At 35.4% G+C, this 20,799-nt stretch overlaps 1 protein-coding gene across 2 annotated transcripts in view; it reads right to left on the reverse strand.

The window, feature by feature from the left end:
- The window catches only part of ZC3H7A (zinc finger CCCH-type containing 7A), a 30,659-nt gene that overhangs the window by 6,301 nt on the left and 3,559 nt on the right, over nucleotides 1–20,799 (reverse strand). For both annotated transcript variants that reach the window (XM_067306717.1, XM_067306718.1), the window contains exons 2-16: nucleotides 17,710–17,813; nucleotides 16,473–16,512; nucleotides 15,404–15,601; nucleotides 14,690–14,848; nucleotides 12,983–13,063; nucleotides 12,830–12,871; nucleotides 11,970–12,000; nucleotides 11,143–11,432; nucleotides 9,190–9,397; nucleotides 8,188–8,252; nucleotides 7,202–7,394; nucleotides 5,317–5,478; nucleotides 4,043–4,239; nucleotides 3,717–3,814; nucleotides 1,456–1,637 (exon numbers count right to left, since the gene is read on the reverse strand). In XM_067306717.1, coding sequence (XP_067162818.1) covers nucleotides 1,456–1,637; nucleotides 3,717–3,814; nucleotides 4,043–4,239; nucleotides 5,317–5,478; nucleotides 7,202–7,394; nucleotides 8,188–8,252; nucleotides 9,190–9,397; nucleotides 11,143–11,432; nucleotides 11,970–12,000; nucleotides 12,830–12,871; nucleotides 12,983–13,063; nucleotides 14,690–14,848; nucleotides 15,404–15,601; nucleotides 16,473–16,512; nucleotides 17,710–17,777 — 2,014 coding nt within the window. In that variant the 5' untranslated portion in view covers nucleotides 17,778–17,813. The remainder of the gene's footprint in view (nucleotides 1–1,455; nucleotides 1,638–3,716; nucleotides 3,815–4,042; nucleotides 4,240–5,316; nucleotides 5,479–7,201; nucleotides 7,395–8,187; nucleotides 8,253–9,189; nucleotides 9,398–11,142; nucleotides 11,433–11,969; nucleotides 12,001–12,829; nucleotides 12,872–12,982; nucleotides 13,064–14,689; nucleotides 14,849–15,403; nucleotides 15,602–16,472; nucleotides 16,513–17,709; nucleotides 17,814–20,799) is intronic.

The following is a 20,799-nucleotide window of genomic DNA, read 5'->3' on the forward strand; positions in this document are numbered from 1 at the left end:
GTTTGGATTTGAGGGCTGGATAAAACGTTTCTTTCCTGAGGTAGCATTCCTTTACTTCCCACACCTTAGATTCAGAAAAGATGCCTCATTGAAAGAGCCTGGACTGAGCCTTAATTGAGTTTGGGTAAGTGTGAGAGCAGCACACATATATCCTAAAATAAAAAAAGCCTTCTGTGGCGATTCAAATTTGCTGGAGAACCCAACCCTTATTTTAAACAAGAAATTATAGAATAAGTATTTGCTATCCTTGGCTTTGTAGGGGGAACAGGGAGGGACAGAAAGTAGCTGTTTTCCTTCCACACAGGGACCTCTAAAGGCTCAGCCCCAGAGAGACAAAAGAGGAAACCAACAAAGAAACAGTTGATACATTCGACTTTCTTACTCAAAGCTGTCAAGGCCACGTGACATCCTGTGTTAGTACGCCTGTTTAACTATCTAGACAGAATGCAGAAGCAACATGGAGCTGGTTCTTCAGAGACACATATGAGGATATATCACAGGTAAGAAGGGCAAAAATGCCATAAACGCTGTATCACATTCAGACTACCCACATTTCCCTTTTTTCTCCACGTATCACAATGATCCAACATGATTACTTAGTACTGCTCTCAGAGAGCAAGGTAGGAGGAATGAGCAACTGATATGGGCTACAAATTATTTACTACTAACAATTCACCACTTGCCTCAAACTCAAAAAAGATTATAGTTTTGAACTCGTGACCAGAGGAGGTCAATAAGTACAGAGAAGTATAGTTCAAAAAACATCAGCTAGAAAGGAAATTAAAAAAAAAAAAAGTTATCCTCAAAGAAACCAACAACAACAACAAAAAAGAATAGGAAAAAGCAGTCTAAAAGTCCTGTGTAAAGGGACACAGGAAAATATGTAGGTTGACCAAACATATACACTCTTGAGAGACAGGGTACCAGACCAGATGGATTTCTGATCTGATTCACTATGTAGGAATATCATAATAGCAGTGAACTAGAAGAAAGGTTTTAACTATGAAAGGGCTATGGATTCTTATACTGGGAACTGAGGGAACCAATAGTATAAATAAAATATTCCAAGCCTTCGTTCCAGTGATCTATGAAAAAGAAATGGATCCAGATCTTCTGAACTTTGAAGGTTTGAAAATAAAAACAAATCTGGTTAGACATGAATTCAATAACTGCTCAAGGCTTAGTTTTATTTCTAAAGAAAAATTTCAGATCATGATGAGCTGTTCTGCTAGTTTTTATTATTATAACTTCACTAATTTTAAATAGCTAGTAGCCTTACTCAATACCTGGTATCATAGCTAAGTGACTGCTTACTTGGCATGCTATACAAAAGATTCCAGCAGATCCTAAGTGACTCTATTGATCACAAGTTACCAGTTTCAGAGCAGAGTTGAGACAAGGAAGAAGCAGCAGGATTATAATGAAGAATAAGAGAGTGTGTTACCACACACATACCTGTTTCATTTTGCATTATCCAGACGTTAAGCTCTACCAGACTGTGAGCATAAAAGCATTTATCCTCTCGTAAGCAGCCATAATGCACCTCATGTCTGCACAGGTCAAGTTGACATCGAACTTGAAAGGGCCGGATTTTGGAATACTTCACCATAGTTTCTCGCAAAATGTGGACAAGGCACCTGTTTCAAAGGAGTCGATATTTTAAAGGTTCCTTAGAATAACTTTGTTCGTGTGTGGAAAAACATGTAAAATAACCATTCTTCATCCCAGATTATTCAAATGCTTTTTTAATGCTTTTTACTCAATAGAATAACCATACCTTCTGTTCATATACAATTTACAAGCTGACCACCTAGGAAATTAAGAGGTTTCTAGAATAAACTCATCATGCTCAAAGTTAGTAGCTGTTAGATATCTGCATGATGTTAAAAAATCTGAATTTTCAAATAAGATACGCATACTTTCCAATGCCCTTAATGATCCTGGATCCTGTTGTGTGGATATTACACAGCCATTCTCATCTTTCAGACTGAGCTCTACCTCCCAGCACAAAATCGAGTTGTTCTCCCTAACCCCCCAAAAGTCTCATTTAGTTTTAAGACAAATGTTTCCAATTCAATATTTACATTTCAATACAATGACCAGCCTGAAGCAGCCAACAACGTAAAATGGTAAACTAACTGGCATAATAAATCATTACAATGTTTTTCCATCAAAACTGAGTTTCTAAAGGTATTTTGGATACTGCCTACTAATTCTAGATTATTAAATATAAAATAATATAAACACTAACTACCTTTAACCTCTTCTTTCATTTTCCAAGTACATACACAGACATACGCATGTGCACACGCACACACACGTGCACCCCCCCACACACACACACCCCTTGTTCAAAGTCAAGTGAGATAACAGGTACCCAGGGCAGAATTTAGTGAGGCCAGATTTAAAGCTGTAAGAGAAAATTCTTATCTATTTCATGAAGCGAACATAACCCAGGACATGGAACTTATTCTGTAACTCCTGCATCACCAAAGGCTCAATGAGAAGACTTCAGATTCAGACTAATTTTTTTCTTTTTTCATGTTTAAAGAAAGCCTGTCATCTTGGCAAATCTTGCTATGATGAAATTCTCTCTTAAACTTCCTCCTGATGTGGTAAGTTTCAGCATAAGAATTTGCAGTATTTCCCTATTTACTACTCAAAGAGTATGTCATTACTTGCCCCATTTTATGTATTCTTCCAGACTTCTCCAACAGTGCCCCTAACATCTATCCTGTAACCACTACAGATTCATACTGTAGTTTTGTTCTCAAAATCAGAAAACATGTTCTCCAAAAGGAAGTGGCATTTAAATATCATTTCTAGGCTGAGTAAGCAAACATCACAAATCAGTATTCTTGTGAAATCTAGAAGTTCTTCTTCTGCAAAGCATCACCAAATACAATCTTTCTTTCTTTCCAAGAGGCAAACCATATCACGTCCCATTTTTAAGTATAGATTCTCCACTAATTACAAATACAAATACTCATTCTTTTGCAGATCACCATTAAAGACAGATTTAACTTCATCACAATAACAGCCTTGCTGTTATGTCTGCACTGTTTCTTCAGTACAGGGAAGTGGGATATGAACAAAGCAATTAAAATGCTCACATTAGATAAAAATCTAAGCTTCTGTCATATAAAAATTGAAGTTATTAAACCTCTGAAATCTGTTTAACAGTATTAGCAATATGAAGTCTCTCTTAGCTCTCAAAGAATAATTAAAGGATCTTTCGGCACACTACTTTTTACCAATTAAATTAATAAGGTATACGGTCTATTTGAGATGCCATATTTAAGGTAAACCTGTTCTTAATGGACTAGTCCAAACTAAAGCAAAATAAACAGATCAGACTGAAGAAAGAGCACACCTATGACATTAGGATCACATATTAATTTAATGCCACATATGTAATTACACCAATGCAGCTCACCAGGTAGATAAGCTATTAACAAAGTGACACTAAAGGCACTGGGGATTCAAGCCAAGAGGGTCAGTACCACTATTCCTGAATGCATTGATAAAGATGTAGTTCACTTTCAATTTGGTTATATGGGACAGTCATTGTCCAGTAACTTTGTCTTATCAATACTATCAAAGCACAACAGTCTATTAGCAAGGAAAAGAAATTAATCAACAGTTAAGAAATTAAAAATCAATATTCAAAAATGTCCTGAACCTTTGCTTTTGATTTGAAATTTAACCAGACATACTTGTTATCTTCGAAGTCATGCATAGCAGGGTGAGAACAAGAAGATGAATTATCCTTATTCCTTTTGCTTATTATTCTGGGTTTGTGATCAAAACATTTCTGGAATACAAAAACAAGTAATTACAGAATATATATTTTATACATTTAAAAATATACCTCACCTTGAGGGTTCTAACAGAGACTTAAACTAGTCTGTAACTCTAAAGCTAGTCAGGTTATTATCAAACATGCCATTCAGTATTTCAGGTTAGTCATGAACCAAAGCATTTATTAGGTAATTTTATTATCTATTATCATTTTTATTGTAACATTAGAATAAAGCAGCACCTCACAAAGAAACATAAATAATCCATGATGTTCTTGAAGAAGTCGGGATACAGTAAAATTGATCTTTCCATTTCCTCCAAAAAGCGCTTCTCGGCTAAAGGCTCCTTTGCGCTCCAGTGTCCATACATCTATCTCTTCTTGGCAATATGCAAATGTGCAATGGCCTGGATATCGGCACTCTTCTTCAGCAGCAACATCTAAAATGATAACATTGAACTTGACATTGCTTTCATACAGTTTCTATTGGAAGTCCATCTTAATAAAGCCTTTACAAACTCTATTTAAAACATTTTTAATAAAGCAGCTACATCTGTTGTAAATGGGCCACCTAACTGTAGCAGACAGAAGCAGAACCTCAGCTAAATGACTTGATTTATATTTAAACCTCCTCAGAAAAGACTGATGTGTATCTCCATCAACCATCCTCTTCTACTTTAAGCCAACGATGCTGAGAAACCAGAATACCTATTCTCTTTTCTTAAACACAGTTAGATATAGTTGTTAATTAATATACCAGTCAGCTTGCTTACATCACAAGCAGAGGTTGTTACTGCAGAAGTCCAACAAGAATGCCTTTTTTTTTTTTCCCCCCCTTCAGTGCCCAGAAATCCATTATTACCAGGGCAACAGTATACTCCAAGCCTACACAGCACAGCCAGAGTGGTTCTTTCTTTAATCAACAAGCAGCTGAAAAACCATGCTACATATGCCTACAGCCCAGAAGATCTCCAGGTCAGAATACACTAATTCCTAATGAGAAGGTGGGTTCATGCTCACAGACCTGCTGTAGTCAGACAGCAGGCTCCAATTCCCAGCATTATATTCTGTCTCCCCTCCTGGCTGGCCAAACAGGGTCACATAGGCCCACCAAAACTTTCAGGGGAACATCAGAAATAGGAAGGGAACTACTCACATGCCTCTCCCTGGTAATCAATACTGTATGTATACTTAGTAGGAAAAGAAGGGAAATGGGGACGGTAAGGAGTCATACAGTAAAATGAAACAGAAGTAGGGATGGAAAAATGCTGCAGTAAGAAGCAAAGTTACATATGATGAAGTACAGTACAGAAGTACAGTGCATGTTCTCTAAATAATCACATTAATAGCCAAACTATGGCTCCCCTTATGGCCCCTGAAAATATGAATGACCCAAGTAAACTTCCTCTCCCACCTCCTATGAACAAGAAAACTCATTCTATGCTCCACTGTAAAAAAGGTAAACTATATTACTTTGAGCATAGGCATTAACATTATACTACCTATAACATGCATACCTTTGCATATATAATATGGTCCCACATATTGTGTTTTTGTCGGTCTTGGACGTATTTTTTTCCATGATTTATCTTCAGAGTTCTTTATTCTGCCAATTAGAATATCCTTCTTACATTTATGCTCTAAGCTGGGATGGTAAGCGTAATCCAATAATTTAGGACCTGAAACAATCACAAAAAATTAATCATCATCATGTAAACTGCAGCATACTCTTAACACTTCCATACACACACTGACAAGATACACAAACACACTATATAGAATTCTTACTTGCACCAGCAAGTCTGAAGAGCCAAAAGTCATTAACAACCAAGTTGAGAAGAACAGAGAAAACTATGAATACTTACAATAGGACCAGTCTTGGCAAGAAACAAAAGTGATTTTGGTGTTTGCTTTTCTTTTTCTTTCCTTTTTTTTTTTTTTTTTTTTTAAGCCTTATAAGTACCTCTGCACAGCAACAAATTGGTATGTTTTTTCAAATGCCAAAGCATATGTTTTCCTAACACTATTTTAAGACTTAGACTGCTCATTTACAATAAGTCAATGCAGATGAATTCCAAGGTTCAGTAAATGGCTCTCTTAACCTTCAACTTATTATATTAGAACAGTTACTATGTCCAGAAACAAAACATACTAGCTAAAAAGTAAACACATCAAAAAAATATAAATGCCAGTCCCAGGACTTTGTGATTTTGGAAGCAAAAATGAACCTAGCTTTAAACTCTGTTTTCAGGACGATACTACAGTGAAGATTACATTACCACTAAAATGAAGAAATCAGGGAGCGAGTTTGAAGATTATCAATGCTCAGTGAATTTTGCTACTTAAGGGCTTACAAACACAAGAGTGTGACCCGGTCTCCCCAGTCAGGAAGCCGATGCAACAGTACAATTTCAGGAGTAGGTAGAAAAAGCAGGGGACACAAAGGCATTGAGAGATACAAAGAAACAGAATAAACAGATGCTTTGATATAAAAAGTCAAGATATGGACATGTTAAGTGATTCCACCAACACTTTATAGCTCCTGCTTTCAGTAGAATGTGTTCTGTGGTTTTTTCAAACATCACTTCATTGATTTTTCTTGTAAAAATAATTTAAAAATAATTTTTAAAGTTCATAAAACTACAATAGTCATCCCTTAAATGTGTCAATAAAATACTTCAGAAGTATCTGTTACCATGTTGTAGTGTATTACTGTAATTAAATCAATGATACCTGTAACTTGAAACACAATGCTTATTTTTAAGATTAGTCTTGATAATAGCTATTGCCTCTAGAATACAGCTCTGTTTAACAGCAACAGCTCAGACCTAAAAGATTAGTTATATTAAACCCCAATACAGGTTAAGATCCTCTGAGTCAACACAGTGGAGTTAATTATTACTAAGGTTTGGAAGCCTCATGATTATGATTTAGAATTAGTTTGAAAGAACAATAAAACAGATGGGATGTGAAGGTTACCAGGTACTTTGAACTGCAGTTCAATTCCCCAAGGCCAATCAGAGTGGGTATTGCAAGTTTTTTTAGTCTTGAGCAAAGGTGTCAATCTTCACAGTACCCTGGGGGTTGGGAGGAAAGTGAATACAGAACGTGAATGACCTTACACAGTAAACCTACAGGCTGGGGAAAGGATGTAGTGATTTGTGGTGGTTTTAGGAATCGAGAACCTATTAGGATAAGAAATAAAGACAAGAAGGAAGAAGATAAAATAGTGGCTGAAACATTTTACCAGTTCTTTAATCATAAGATCATACTACATCTGTTAAGAACAAGTCAGAATTGAACACTATTTATAAGCCAACAGTATTTAAATTATGAACACTAATATTTTAAATGTGTTATTAATTTTTATAACGAACCCAAGCGAGTCCCAAAGCCCCTTACCTTTTTTGACAAAACATAACTGGCAGGCCTGCCTTAGCTCATGTGTGCCTTCTAATGGGTTTCTTCCAGCAGGCGCTGAAGATATAGGTGCATTAGCAGTTGCACTGCTAAAAACATTTGAAAAGTCATTTCTAGTTTGACCTGCAATTCCCATGTAATTTTCAGACCCAAACAAGCTACTGGGGCCATTCATCTGTTGGAAGAAAACATATTTTATTTGATCCATCAATCTCATTTTAATTTCTCTACAATTAATACTTATTTATTGAAATTATTCCTCAAAGCATAAGAAAAACTACACACACTCACATCCCAAATACAAGCTGAACTACCTATCTAAAAAGGGGTCATGAAGATTTTACAAAAGCCTTATCCCCCAGCATAGACTAAGAGACCAGGTACAGGCAGAAGAACAGCGGTTGCGAGGCTAGTACTCCATGCTGTGAAGCTGGCCCATGAGCATGCGATTCTTCATGCCACCCTTCCCCACGCAATCAACAGCCAGCAGAGCCACGGTCTGCAGGAAATGCACTGCATAGCTGCAAAACACAGAGACCAGACAGACTGACAGACACAAGGCAGTCTCTGCCCTCTTCCTGTACTAAGACGGTCTCCAGGATTCCTCACACTTGGAACTCAAATCATAAGAGAGATCTCATCTAGTCCTAGCTGAGTTATTTTAAGCTTCCACAGTATTTTACAGTAAGTTCCTCAGAATGGAAAAGTAGCTATAACAGTAGTCAATGCTTGCCTATCTAAAACAACCTTTGAAAATTCCAATAAGTCGTTTTATTTTTCCCTGTGTTCAATCACTGTTGCTGTGAGCTACTGTACAACCGTTTCCATGCCAAAATCATATTTTAATGATAAAGTGCCAGCTTTAAAACAAACAAACAAAAACTTCCTCCGTAAAAATTAAGATCTACTTTAAGCCATCAAGGTATTAAAGATTTATCAATATGAAAGAAAACATGAAAAATACTTACAAACAAAGGAGAATTATTGCTGTTAAGTGTTGGTGTACCATCTCTAGAAACTGAACTTGAGAGATCTAAAGGAATAAAAAAAAGTTGTAGTTATTTCACTTTCCCAAAACATCCTATTCCAAAACTATTTATCCTTCCTCAAAAGTAAAAGCAGCAAAGGTTTGTTTTTCTGTCAAGCAGCAAAGGTATTGTTTGCTTTTTTTTTTTTTTTTTTTTTAATTATGAAAGCACCTCATACCCATCTGGGCTGAAAAATTACTAGGTAATCTTCAATATAACCATCTGATTAACATCAGCAGTAGCTTCCCAGACATATGCTGAGGCAACATAAAAAGCCCTGCGCAGTACAAAAAGCTTAGCTAAATAAGCAATACCTAATCTTCAAGAACTAGGAGATGAAAGAGGGTTAAGAGCATTCCTTTACTTTTACTTTTGTTTTGTAGTAGGCTTTGTTGACGATTAAAACAAAACTTGTCTGTTCTTTTCCAGTCCACTGGCTATTTCTTGTTATTTCACATACCTGATTTTAGTATACAATCATAGTCCCTAAAGTCTGAATACGAATATGTAATGCTGGTATCTATCAGAGCAGGCAATCATACAAGCCTTTTGGAATTCTTGTTTATTGCCAAATTAACAGAAATGGTTTAAGTTGTCAGAATATCTTCGTTTTTAAAAAGACCATGAAGTTAACATGTTTCCTTGTTTATACTTTTTAACTTAAAACAAATAACTTGCACAAAAAACACAGAAAACCCAACAGACAGAGCCTGGTATTTGCTTACACAGACCCCAAGTAAACAGCTGTATTTATAAGTTGTTGTTTATAACCAACATGGATTATCAATACTCTCAAAAAATATGAAACAAATTTTATGTAAATGTTAAATTTTACTGAGTAGTGGTGAAAACTCATTTGTTAAAGAGAAGTCAGCTGGTTCATTCACAATTCTCTCTCAAAATATAAAAATAAATATGTATGACTCAAGACTCATTTCTTACCTCTTTTTGGATCACTGATTGAAAAGGTGCTTAATGATGAGCAAAAATTTTCCAGTGAAGAAGCCAAAGGCTGTGAAAAGATTTCTGAAAGAGAAGGTGAAGGAACAAATCCTCCACCAACTGGCAATGTCCCCAACAAAGAGGTGGAGAAAGGTACGCTAGTAGCTACACTTCCCGCAGGAATAGGCCCTCTGACTCCTGTAGTTTGCTGGAGAAAAAAAAATATAAAGAAAAAAAAAGTTCATATACAGGAAAAAAACTCAAGAACACAATCTGTAATAATCTAGCTCTTAGTAGGGTTTTTGTAAAGCTTTTATAATCCTACTGAAAAACAACAGTAAAAAGGTACACTATCTAGAACTACCATAATCAAACCTCAAAACCATAATCCTGCAAGGAATCACCCATAAATCAACCACTTAAAAGGTTCCATTAGTTTAATAACAGATTCACATTTTTTCTGAATCAAATCACCAGAGCCGAATTTTCAACATTAAATACACAAGCCCATAGGAAAGAGTAGGAAGAGTCAGAAACCTAGAGGAATTCTACTAAATGAAGATTAATGAATACTTCAAATTGCATACTTCAAATTGCAATGCAGTAAAAAGTTAGAGTTAGCTTTAAAATAAATCCTCAGATACAAGTCTAGTTCTAAAGCTACAGTGCTCTGCGTAGGCCAACTCACCTTTCTTTCCATGGAAAATAACATACCCCTCTGAACACACTTGTTAAGGACACAACCTAGTGAGGGAGTTTCGGTTCCTCCTCCCTGTCACCCTGAGAAGCTACCCCTTGTCAAGAGGTCGACTAAATCAGTCTGCACAGAGTTTGGGGCAATGTCAGACCCTGCCTGTCCCCAAATTGTCAGTCTGCAACTCACTCAGATTCCACACTGCATTACATTGCAGTCTGTCTTGGAAGACTGTATGCCCTACTGGCTTTCACTATGGTAAACTTCCTAGGATCTCTTAAAAATATTTATTCTCCACATTTCTGAAATACATACCACAAAACAAAGGGCTTAAAACCTAAAATCAGGAGTCCAAACAGTCTGGATTTAAAGATATCACACAAGACAAAACCAGTTCTCAGATCAACCTTATTTACAACTGTATCCACAGCTGAATAAGGAATTAAAGTCACAACTAAGTGAAGAATTAAATATGCCAGCTTCATTTAACAGTGTGATGCTAAGGGCTCCAGCTGAACGGCAGGGCCATTGCAGAGAGTCGGCAGCCTTTCTAGTAAGTTCAGCCATCTCTGCTCATCAATCAGAGCTCTCATTTTGACCAACAGTTGAGGAACTCAAAATACTTCATAGTCTCTTCTAACTCTTGAATGACAGTGTAATTTAGAATACTTTAAATGCCTTAATTTCTCTAATAGTATCTTCTAAAAATATAAAAAGTTAGACTAATAATGCTCTGCTTCTGGTGATGCAGGGCACAGGACTGGACAAAGCTCATGTCACAGAGATACTAGCGCAGGCACCAGACGAGCACAGTGTCAGTACCCTACTGTCCTGCAAAGCTACTGGCTTGTACTTAGCTATAGCTTCTGTAGCTACACTGTGACTGTCACATCCACCGCCCTCGGGCTCCAAGAGGGCTTATCTGCACCACACAAATACATACCAGCTCAGGCTTCAAATGTCTGCTTCACTTCACATAGTATTTCCATTTCTGGAAGTAGTATCCTTCCCCCAGCAACCTCACTCAGGTTTTCCAATACACAAACCCAACATAATTGCCCTTGGAGGTATGTGGGGTCCTGATACCTTTACAGCCACATTTACAAGGATCTACACCTGCCAGGGTCAAGAGGACTATGTGCAAATACAGCTCAGTGAATCTAGGACAGTTAATCCACACTTCACTTCTAGTATTTTATAAAAATAAAAGATCTCATTTAAAAGAACAGTCTTTCAAGAAGTAAAACAAAAAATATTACCATTACACTTTCATCTGGATCAGGCACAGAATCAAGTAATTCATCAAGTTCTTCCCCAATAATTATATCTCCATCTCCACAATCTAAACATGCTTCTGGCAGAGAGAAAGAAACATTTCCTCCGTTTGCCAGCACTGCAGAAGGCAAAGAAACCTTTTCCACTTGAAGAGGCATAACAGAAGATAAGGATGATACAGGTACTGATGCCAAGTCTTTAGATACTTCAGAAGCAAAGTTTGAGGAGGATGCAGCAGCAGCAGAAATCATCTCTTGCTTCTGTTCAGATAAATCTGAAACAGATGAGATGAGAATGACTAGAACTTTTATTCAAAGATGTAAAAATATCTCCCATAATTTTTAACCTGACAATGGGGGGGGATGGGGAATGAAGAAACATGAAAGATGGTTAAGCAAAACCAAATTAAATGTTTCCAGCTTCCATTAACTTCAGAACTTGTATGTACCTATAGGTGCAGTGTTTATATACTTCTCAAACTAAAAAAAGACAGGAAAAGTTATAGACCTAACACTCTACTAAATCTTTGCCATATTCTCCCCTCCTTATTTTTTCCAAGTTAAGATAGTCTCACAGTGTTCTCTTTAACATTAGCGGCAGTTACAATCACATCAAGTTGAGACACCCAATAGAGATCAGCTCAGCCACTTAAATTTGTGTTTTTAAGCATAAACAGATCTGACATTTTGCCACAGATCTTTCAAGTGACAAGATGAATCTTCTTATGAAGAAATTTCATAACAAATGCAACTAGATATGCATGGTATAATCTAGCTTCCTAGCATTAATATTGTAATCCAACAAGACTCACCTAACTCAATATCTTCTACAGAAGAAGAATTCTGCAAATGAGGAAAAAAAAATACCTCTCAGTACTTTGAACAGGAGTAATCAAAGATTCTCAAATATATATATTTACAGATCAAGAATAAGGCCTCAGAATTAGGGTTTATAAAATTTTAAGTTATGAAGTCCAATCAAATTTAAAAGTCAAATATTTTTTCAAATAGAGCCGCCATTTGCAGACTGAAATCCAATCCTTGTATCACTAAGAGTTTGTAACCAACCAACAGGAATGAGGTTGATCCTTCAGGGAATGAAGAAGTCCAAACAGTAGTTTAAATCATCTGCTCCCATGTTTCCTCATTCTAGCCAAAGTCATCCATTTATAGCTAAATTGCCGATATTCCTATAGAAAAAGTCTATAAAACAACTATGAAGAAGAACTCTTAATTAGTTCTTCTTAGACACATTATAAATAGCAAGATAAACACAAGTTCAACTGCTAGTGAAGGTCAAATTTGTATAAATGAATAAATAAAAGGTACTTTATCCCAGCACCCTTCACTTAGATTACTGTCATGAAATACAGACACACTCATCAACAACCTTGCCTCAAGACATTAAAAGTAAATACGTTCATTGCATTGGATTTAATATTTTAGCTAACGTTTATTCTACAAAAATAATTTGAATTATAATCTCATGTCTAATCTGCAATAAACACATAGCAAAACTGAACACAAAGACTGATAGAACCCTGAAATTTTCCCAAATAACAGCATCTTAAAATATTAATTGCACCATTTTCACTTAATTCATTGAGAATTTATGAAACAATTATTTCCTGTAGTCAAAGTTAGCTTGAACTAGAAACATGTAAAACCTTACCTTAGCTGATATATCGTTAGAAATTGGGCTTGAGGAAGGCGGCTGCAATGAAAACATACCCTTATTAAGTTCAAAATTGTTATCAGGGGACAGAAAGCTCACTGTATTTCCAAAAATTAAAAAAACAAAAAACAAAAAACAAAAAAACCTTACCTTTGCTCTTACATACGCTTTCCTTATTTTTAATCCTAGTTTTTGAGCAAGTTCTTGAGTAAGCTTAATTACACTTTCATCCTAAAAGAAATAATAATAAATTATGAAATTTTATTTATCTAGTCAAAGGCACCTGTTTACATTTCAAATGGTTTATATTCTGCAGGATCCCTATATACAGGATGTCTCATAACACATTTTTATTCTTTCACATATATAAAAGACTACAAGCTAACTCAGAAAAATAGAGAAGCTACCCTCAAGCAAACTGACTTCAATATTCGCAATGAGAAAAATATACCAGGAAACAGACAGGATCCTTCTCTTCCAATTACTTAAAGCAAAAATAATGTAAATATTTTCTAGTACTAGAGAAGTTCAAAGCATCTTATGTGAGGAAAGTTACATATTATATAGTTTATAAGTATTTTTTACAAATTGGGGGCCACATTTCCTACTGGCATTTCAGCTGATAGATAAAATTGCTGAATAGTTAACAAGAACTCTATTTTGGCAGGAACTGCATCAAATAACTAGAGAAGCTGAATTAAAATCTGGTCATATTTCACTCTTTCCTAGTTATGATAACTACCCATTTAAATTATTGTAAAGTTTAGTTTTCAAAACATGCCATGTAGCTAGAAAAAGAGATATTTATAAAACTTAAAAAAAGGCATACAAGCCTTAGGCCAAAGCATTCAGATCTGGAGGTGTGACCTCAGGCTCCCAAGTCCAAATTCAGACATTCAAATAAACTGCTGTGTCTTTGGAAGTACAACTGCAACCTTTTCTCAGTTTGGCTAGCCATTTCACTAGAATTTTGTTATAGAAAGGGGAAAAACACAACTTGGTATTCTGTCCTGTTATGATTCTATTTTGAGTGGGGCTTATAAGGATAAGTATTTATCAGTGTTTTAGCTCAAATCAGGAGATTCTGAAGTGAATCTCCTAATCATCCTTACTCACTACATTTTAGTTTGCATTACAAGGGGTCTCAGAGAGCCTAATCAGATTCTTTTTGAAACTAAATTGAAAGAAGTCCTGAAGGAGTGCACTTCATGCACCCCAGCTGTTAACCAAGGCGGGGGCAGTGGTCAGTCCACAGGAACAGGTCAGAGTCCAAAGTAAAATGGAAGCGTACAGCACAAACCTGAGGTCCTCAGCACTACTGTTTCAGTCTATGGATCCTCTCCTATTATGCCACTGCTTGCTAATGAGGACATAGCCTAAGATTAGAGGTGTGTATTAAGTGATTCAGATGAAGGATCACTCAAGGCACACATAAGAACTACACTAGTAAAAAGTGGAAAAAAAGAAGAAAAAGAAAAAGCTAGCCTGGAAAGTTAAAACACAGTTATCACAAAAAAACATATTACATTCTGTTACTATAGGTCATTTTCCTATTTGTGTTGTGAATATACTTTTGACTGTACAAAATTTTTAAAACAGTTAATTCAATGGTCCTAGTGCTTATTCCACATTGTAAAGTGACTATTTCTCTTGCTGGAAGCTAGTGCAAAAAACTGAACTTGGAGGCTGCAATCCCTGCTAAGAATTAGTGTTTGTTGTGAAAGTGATGAAGACTGATAGCAGAAAAAAATATTTTACTGCATAAAAAAAAACAAAGTCTTTCATGGTTCCTGAGGTGAGTATATGTTTTCTGTATTAATTCTTTAAAAACAATCAACATATATATAGTTTACCTACCTGTGGCACAGCAAGAGAACATTTTGCTACAGCATCATAAGCTTTTTTATACCTTCCCAACTCATTCAAGGCTTTAGCTTTCCGATAGAGAGCTCGGAAATTGTTTTCATTCAACCTTAATGCTATTTCACAGTCTTCTAGAACTTTTTCATGCAAGCCCTATGAGGAAAAAGAGGAACTAGTTTGTCAGAACAATTTTCTATCATTGGAATATAGAATTTGAACTGTATTAGCTGAAGGTATTAAAACACTACACAACATTCACCAAGGCCACTGTACACTGCATATATGAATCTTCTAAGCCACCAACTTATGCAAGTAAATAGAAGGAGGGCTAACATCCATGTAAAATCCAATAAGAAAGATGAAGACAATTTAGCTCTTTTACAGCAACCATCTTAGCTCACAGAGGAAGTGGCAGATTCTGGTGCCACCAGCAGTATAAATGTAATAGATTAAAATACTGTTCCGTCAACTTCCAAGTCTAATATGACTCTCATGCTAATATGATTATTCTAATATTAGTAACTAAAAATATCTAGATGACTATACTTGTAAAAAGAAGAAATTAAAGAATCTGTCAAAATGATGATTTGAAACAGGCCAATTCTCAAACCAACACCAAGAGCTCCTTACTCACTAGAAAATTTTATGTACCTTCATATTCTGTTAATGCACTCTCCTTGAGAAACCAGAGCTTAAAAAGAAGCTTACCATATTTGAGTAACATGCTATCCTGTTTACATGCAGCTTCTCTAAAATATCATCAGAAACATGGATTTCTTCTGAATTAGCATAATCTGCTATGTTTATAGCTTCTGTATAGTGACTCAGTGATCCTCTCCAATCACCTTCTCGATATACATCATTCCCTTCATTAAAGAGATTTCTAACAAGCTCTCGTATAAATAACTGGAACAAAGAGAAGAAACACTCATGAACAGCAGTATTTGTGGTATATCTTCCACACTTCCCAATGTATTTAAACAGAAATTTTATACCTGTAAATTTACAGATACAGAATAAAATGCAAAACTTATCTGCATTAGTAATTTTCTGCTGACATTTTTCTAAGAAAATTTCTAATATTCAGCAGCTCAATATATGGATATAAAAGGCAGGCTGAACTACTGATAAAAGAATAATTTTGTATATGTATCTTAAAAAAAAAGATGCATAAGTGTTTGTTGCATTCTTTTAGCAATCAGCAGCCACAGCAAGGGGCAAACCAGAAGTACACAGAGGCTGCTTTTGCAGCAAAAAAGAAATTTTTAAACTATGACTAAACATGAAACTAAACATGAAAGATTACATTCTAATCTAATGTTATCAAACGTAATGAAACAATCTACTGTTTGGATGAAAATGTTAAAAGAGTGTGAAAATATTAGTTAAAAAATTCTCCAAAACAATAATACATACAGAAACAGAAAAGATGTTACATAGATCTATGTGACCGAGGTCCTTTTTATTTCGCTTTTTCAATGATACTCTAAACTTTACTCAGAATAGCACATGGTTTTTTATTCAATGAATGCCCCAAATTCATCCCTGGCACCTGTAAAGTTAATCTGTGCTGCTATATAAGTGACTTCTGAGTACCCACATATCTGAATACCTGTATCACAATGTAAGTACTCTTCCAGTTCCAATATTCAGACATTGTAAATTATTATTCACACACTAGCAATTGCTTAAACAATGATTAAAAACAAGCAAGCAAAATATAACAAGATAGGCCCATTTCAAAAACCTTCTGGAAATGCAAAAATAACTTCATTACCTCATATTGTTCCTGTGTCCCTGGATAGGGCAAAGTAGACCTAAAATAAATAAATAAAAAAATAAATAGATAGATAAAAATCTTACAGTACACATTGCTCAAGAGATAATCACCTTGGAGAATACTGGTTCTTATAAAAGACAGTCTCACACACTGCAACAGGCTAAATCCCTAAATATTATCTACTGTCTGCACTGAACAAGACAGGAGTTCTGTGGAATAGTTTTAACTAAACAACTGTATGTTTTCTTAATACTAACAATGCATTTTGATTTAAAGTTACATAACCAGTTTTAACACTGCTGTTCAAGATATTAAGATTTTGAAAGTCTGAGTTTAAAGCCTCAACGTTGTTTAAAACAATTTCTTCCCTCTCCTCCACCGTGCAGAAACAACTTATATATGAGAACTTATACATGAGAACTGCAGTCATTCTGTAAGTATTATGAAATGACAGATTATCTGTCAAAAGAATACATAAAATTTAATTAAGTAATATCAGCAACACTAGAAGAGACTTAAGAGTTCTTTCCTATGACACAGCACAGAACAAAGTTTGTTTTTGTTTTTTTTACTTCCTACCCTTCACGAAGAAAGATAGGAATCCTTCCCCTTCCCATACAGGTCATCTGAGAATCTGTTTCTAAAAAGTTTTTAAAAGTGCTTTTTTTTTTTTTTCTTTAAAGAGATTGTCTTATGTGAGCAGTGACTTAACATGAAATTTCATGATCAGTTTAAGCTATCCAAGATCACCAGAGGAGAATTTGGCACTGATCCAAGTGAAAAAAAAAACCAACAACTAACTTTTAAGATTTTTTTTTTTCATTTGGTCAAATTTTAGCTCCAGAGAGTGGAAATATTTATGTAGTAGTGAGCAAACCCACTCCTTTTAGCAGCAACCCAGTCTTAGATGTAGCTGTCCATAAAAAAAAGGTAGATTTTCAAGCTATTAACGTTCTCCACCCACCAACAAAGAATTTCAATGCCAATTTTTCCTCAAAGGCAGAAAAGGAATGCCCTCCCGCCTTCAATCTGCTTTGTATAGGAACAAAGAGGGGTTCTCTCTTTTCTTTAAGACTGCTTTCCTTTCCCATGATGGTGTTGGCAAATATTCTGAGGAGAAACATGGATCCTCTTCCTTCTTCCACTTGTACTATATTAAAAGAACTTTCCCAGAGCCATCCATCTCATACATATATATGTATGAACATACAAGAATAAAAATACAAATTCATACTCTATAAACTGAAGTCCTTTCTTAATGTCCTGTTGCCTAACACTTCTCTCTTCCGACACATTGGACATGTTATCCTGAACATTCACCTTCTGGAGATGCAACTCCTGAAACAGAAAAAAAAACTCAAAAAATAATAATAAAAAAAAAAGGCTGTTAATATGTAGTAGTTTGCCTTTGTACCAAAAGGATCAAATCTCACAGCAAGACCAAGTCCGTCACACAAAGATTATACTGCACTACAGCTTTAGAGAACACATTCTGAAGAAATTTCAGGCAAGCATTAAAGTTTCAACAGTAATATAGGTAGAAGCCCCAAGGCAGAACAAACACCTCCCCCATCAGTGTCCAGAGTTACATAATATTTCATCAGAAAACCTCCCTTCCAATTTCTACTTTATCATTGTCTTTCTACTTAATTACTTTAGATGATGCAGAGCCATGCTAGTGAAACTGAACCTTTAATGTAATTCCATATTGTCAACTTGTCACTTAAATCTGATTTAAAATAGTCCAAATCAGTTAGTGATTTTCTTCATGTCTCTCACTTAATGAAATTACAGCTATTCAAGTTAAATAGACTAAAATTTAAATCATGTGTATAACCTTCAAGATAAGGCTAGCTGAAGTATGGTTTCAAGGTCACATATAGTTTAAGTGTCTAATTGCAATAAAAGAAAACTTATTTTACAAGAAGGGTCAGTAGCACAAAGTTTTATTCTGGAAAAAAAACTTTTAACTTGAGGAAATTTACATTTTTGTGAAAGAAATTATTGTATGTAAAGATTTATAGTAAAAAATATTAAACTGCACGCAGTACATTTTTGTTAGCTGGAACTAAACTTGATGCAAAATACTTTTTTTTAAGTTACAATTTCACACCACTAATGGAAGAACAAAACCAAAGGAAAAGAAAAACCCTCTCAAAATCCCACCTGCAAACAGAAACCTGTTCAATATCATGGCTTGCTTTCTCAGAGTGATTTGGAATACTGAAAGCCACGGCAGAGCTCCTAGCTCTGCAAATGGTTACAAAGCCCTCCGAAGAACCCAGAATGAACGGATGAGACCTGCACCATTTCAAGTCCTTAAGAGTCAGTCCTATCATAACATACACAAACCTAAAACGAGCATAAGCGACTGAGTAGTTTCCTTGAGGTCACTAACAAGTTAACGGAAGAACTTCAAGGTCCCCACTACACCTCGCTTTTCATTGCGACCTCCGATACCAACAAGCTAAAACAGAGTCAGGCCCCGCAGGTAACTATTACTAACAGCTAGAATAGTTCACTGACATGAATTGTTCAGATATTGCCTGCTTAGATATACAAATAACACTCAATAATCTTTTTCCAAGAGAGAAAATAACCACAAAAAACTTTTGTAACTGTGTTTTTCCCATTATTTTATACTTCACCTTTTCTCCCACAAATTATTAATCCCTACTGCAGCACATGTGCAAGAGAGATTTATTATGAGAGAAATGTTGTACTCAATAACAACAGCTTATCTGTGAAGAAATAGGAATACAAATGCCAAGAGGAAGTTTATTGGGCATCTGAACATCTTCGATTTACTCATTCATGAATTAGTTTTCAGAATTCAACCAAGGGTGAGTAAGAAGAAATTCTCACGCTGACCAAAGACAGAAGCCATATGAGCATATAATTCCCCATAAAAATAAGAAAGTTATTTAAATCATATTTCAGACTGCTAAATTAACAATGGTAATATCTTGTCAACACAAATGTCTTGCCTACGTCAAGATCTGGGCAACTATTAAGATTGGCTTTAGCCTACCCATTTCAAGCAACCCCAATGTTCTACACCAATGACTTGCAAACACATTAAGAAAGTCCATTGTAGCAACAATTGTATCTATTTATCACTTTTAACATAAATATCAAAGAATGAATCAAAGATTGATACCTGAGGATGTGCAGATCCAACTTCTCCATAATAATAAAGTTAATGGCACTGTTACAAGTCAGCATCACAGTTAAAAGAATGGTAGGCAAGTGAGGAGCATATGCATGTGGTATAACTAATTATTCAAAGTGGTTGTTCTGTTTTATTCCTACTTATTCATCTGCACCCCTAAGATATTTAGGCAAAATTATCTTTCTTTAATGAATTTGCACAGTCAAGTACATTGCTTAACATTGCCCCAATAGTTGAATGATTTCACTGCAAGAGATGAATTTAAACTGTCTCAGATAACACCCATAATAGCATCTTTCATCCAAATTATTCTTAGACCCTCTTGTGCAACCAGAAACACATATGACTCAGTTATATACAGTTACACAAGGCAAATAGCAAAGGTATCTTCACTCCTATTGTCATCCAATCACTTTCAAAGTTAGAAAATTACCTGTTTTTTTCTCCTCTATCTGCAGGGACAGGATGTAAAACAAAATGAAACAAAACTGTATGTATAAAAATGCGCTCTGTTGCTTGTAACTCTTTAATATCAGAAAAGCAGAGCCTATACTGTCACTTCATTCTTTGTATGATTCACTGAAAGAGACAAGCTAAAGGAAAGAGAAAAATAGTATGAAATGTGAAAAAAGCAGACTAGCATACCAATGACGCAGCTTCCACACTGAGCCCACTGTTGCATAAATGTTATACTTCTACAACTACTGCTGTAAATGTGAACAATACAAGCTCAATTTAGTAAATTCAGCAAACCAAAAAAGGCTTTCTAAAACCAAACAAGTTAGAGAACAATTTATATTGGTTATTTTATCACAGGCTTCAACTCATCCTGTAAAGTGTCAGAAAGTACACTGCCAGTAACCAATGTCACCTTTTCTAACAGATATAGACCCAGTCATACAAATAGGAGATAAGGAAGAAAACAAGTTTGTGCCAGCACTAGCACAGGGAAAACCTGTACCTTCCTCCTAGAAAAAGCCCACGTATGCCTCTTACTGGTTACTTATGTTCCTTCTGGGACAGGGCAAGACAATTTTCTCATTCTCTACATTTTGTCACTTCTGATGCATTCAAGGTAAGTTTTAAAGGACTTTCCTAGTAATTTAGGATATGTCTGTGATAACTCTTTAGGCACAAGGGCTGTGAACACAA

Source organism: Apteryx mantelli, chromosome 16 (genome assembly GCF_036417845.1).
Source record: "Apteryx mantelli isolate bAptMan1 chromosome 16, bAptMan1.hap1, whole genome shotgun sequence".
Classification (NCBI taxonomy): Eukaryota; Metazoa; Chordata; class Aves; order Apterygiformes; family Apterygidae; genus Apteryx; species Apteryx mantelli.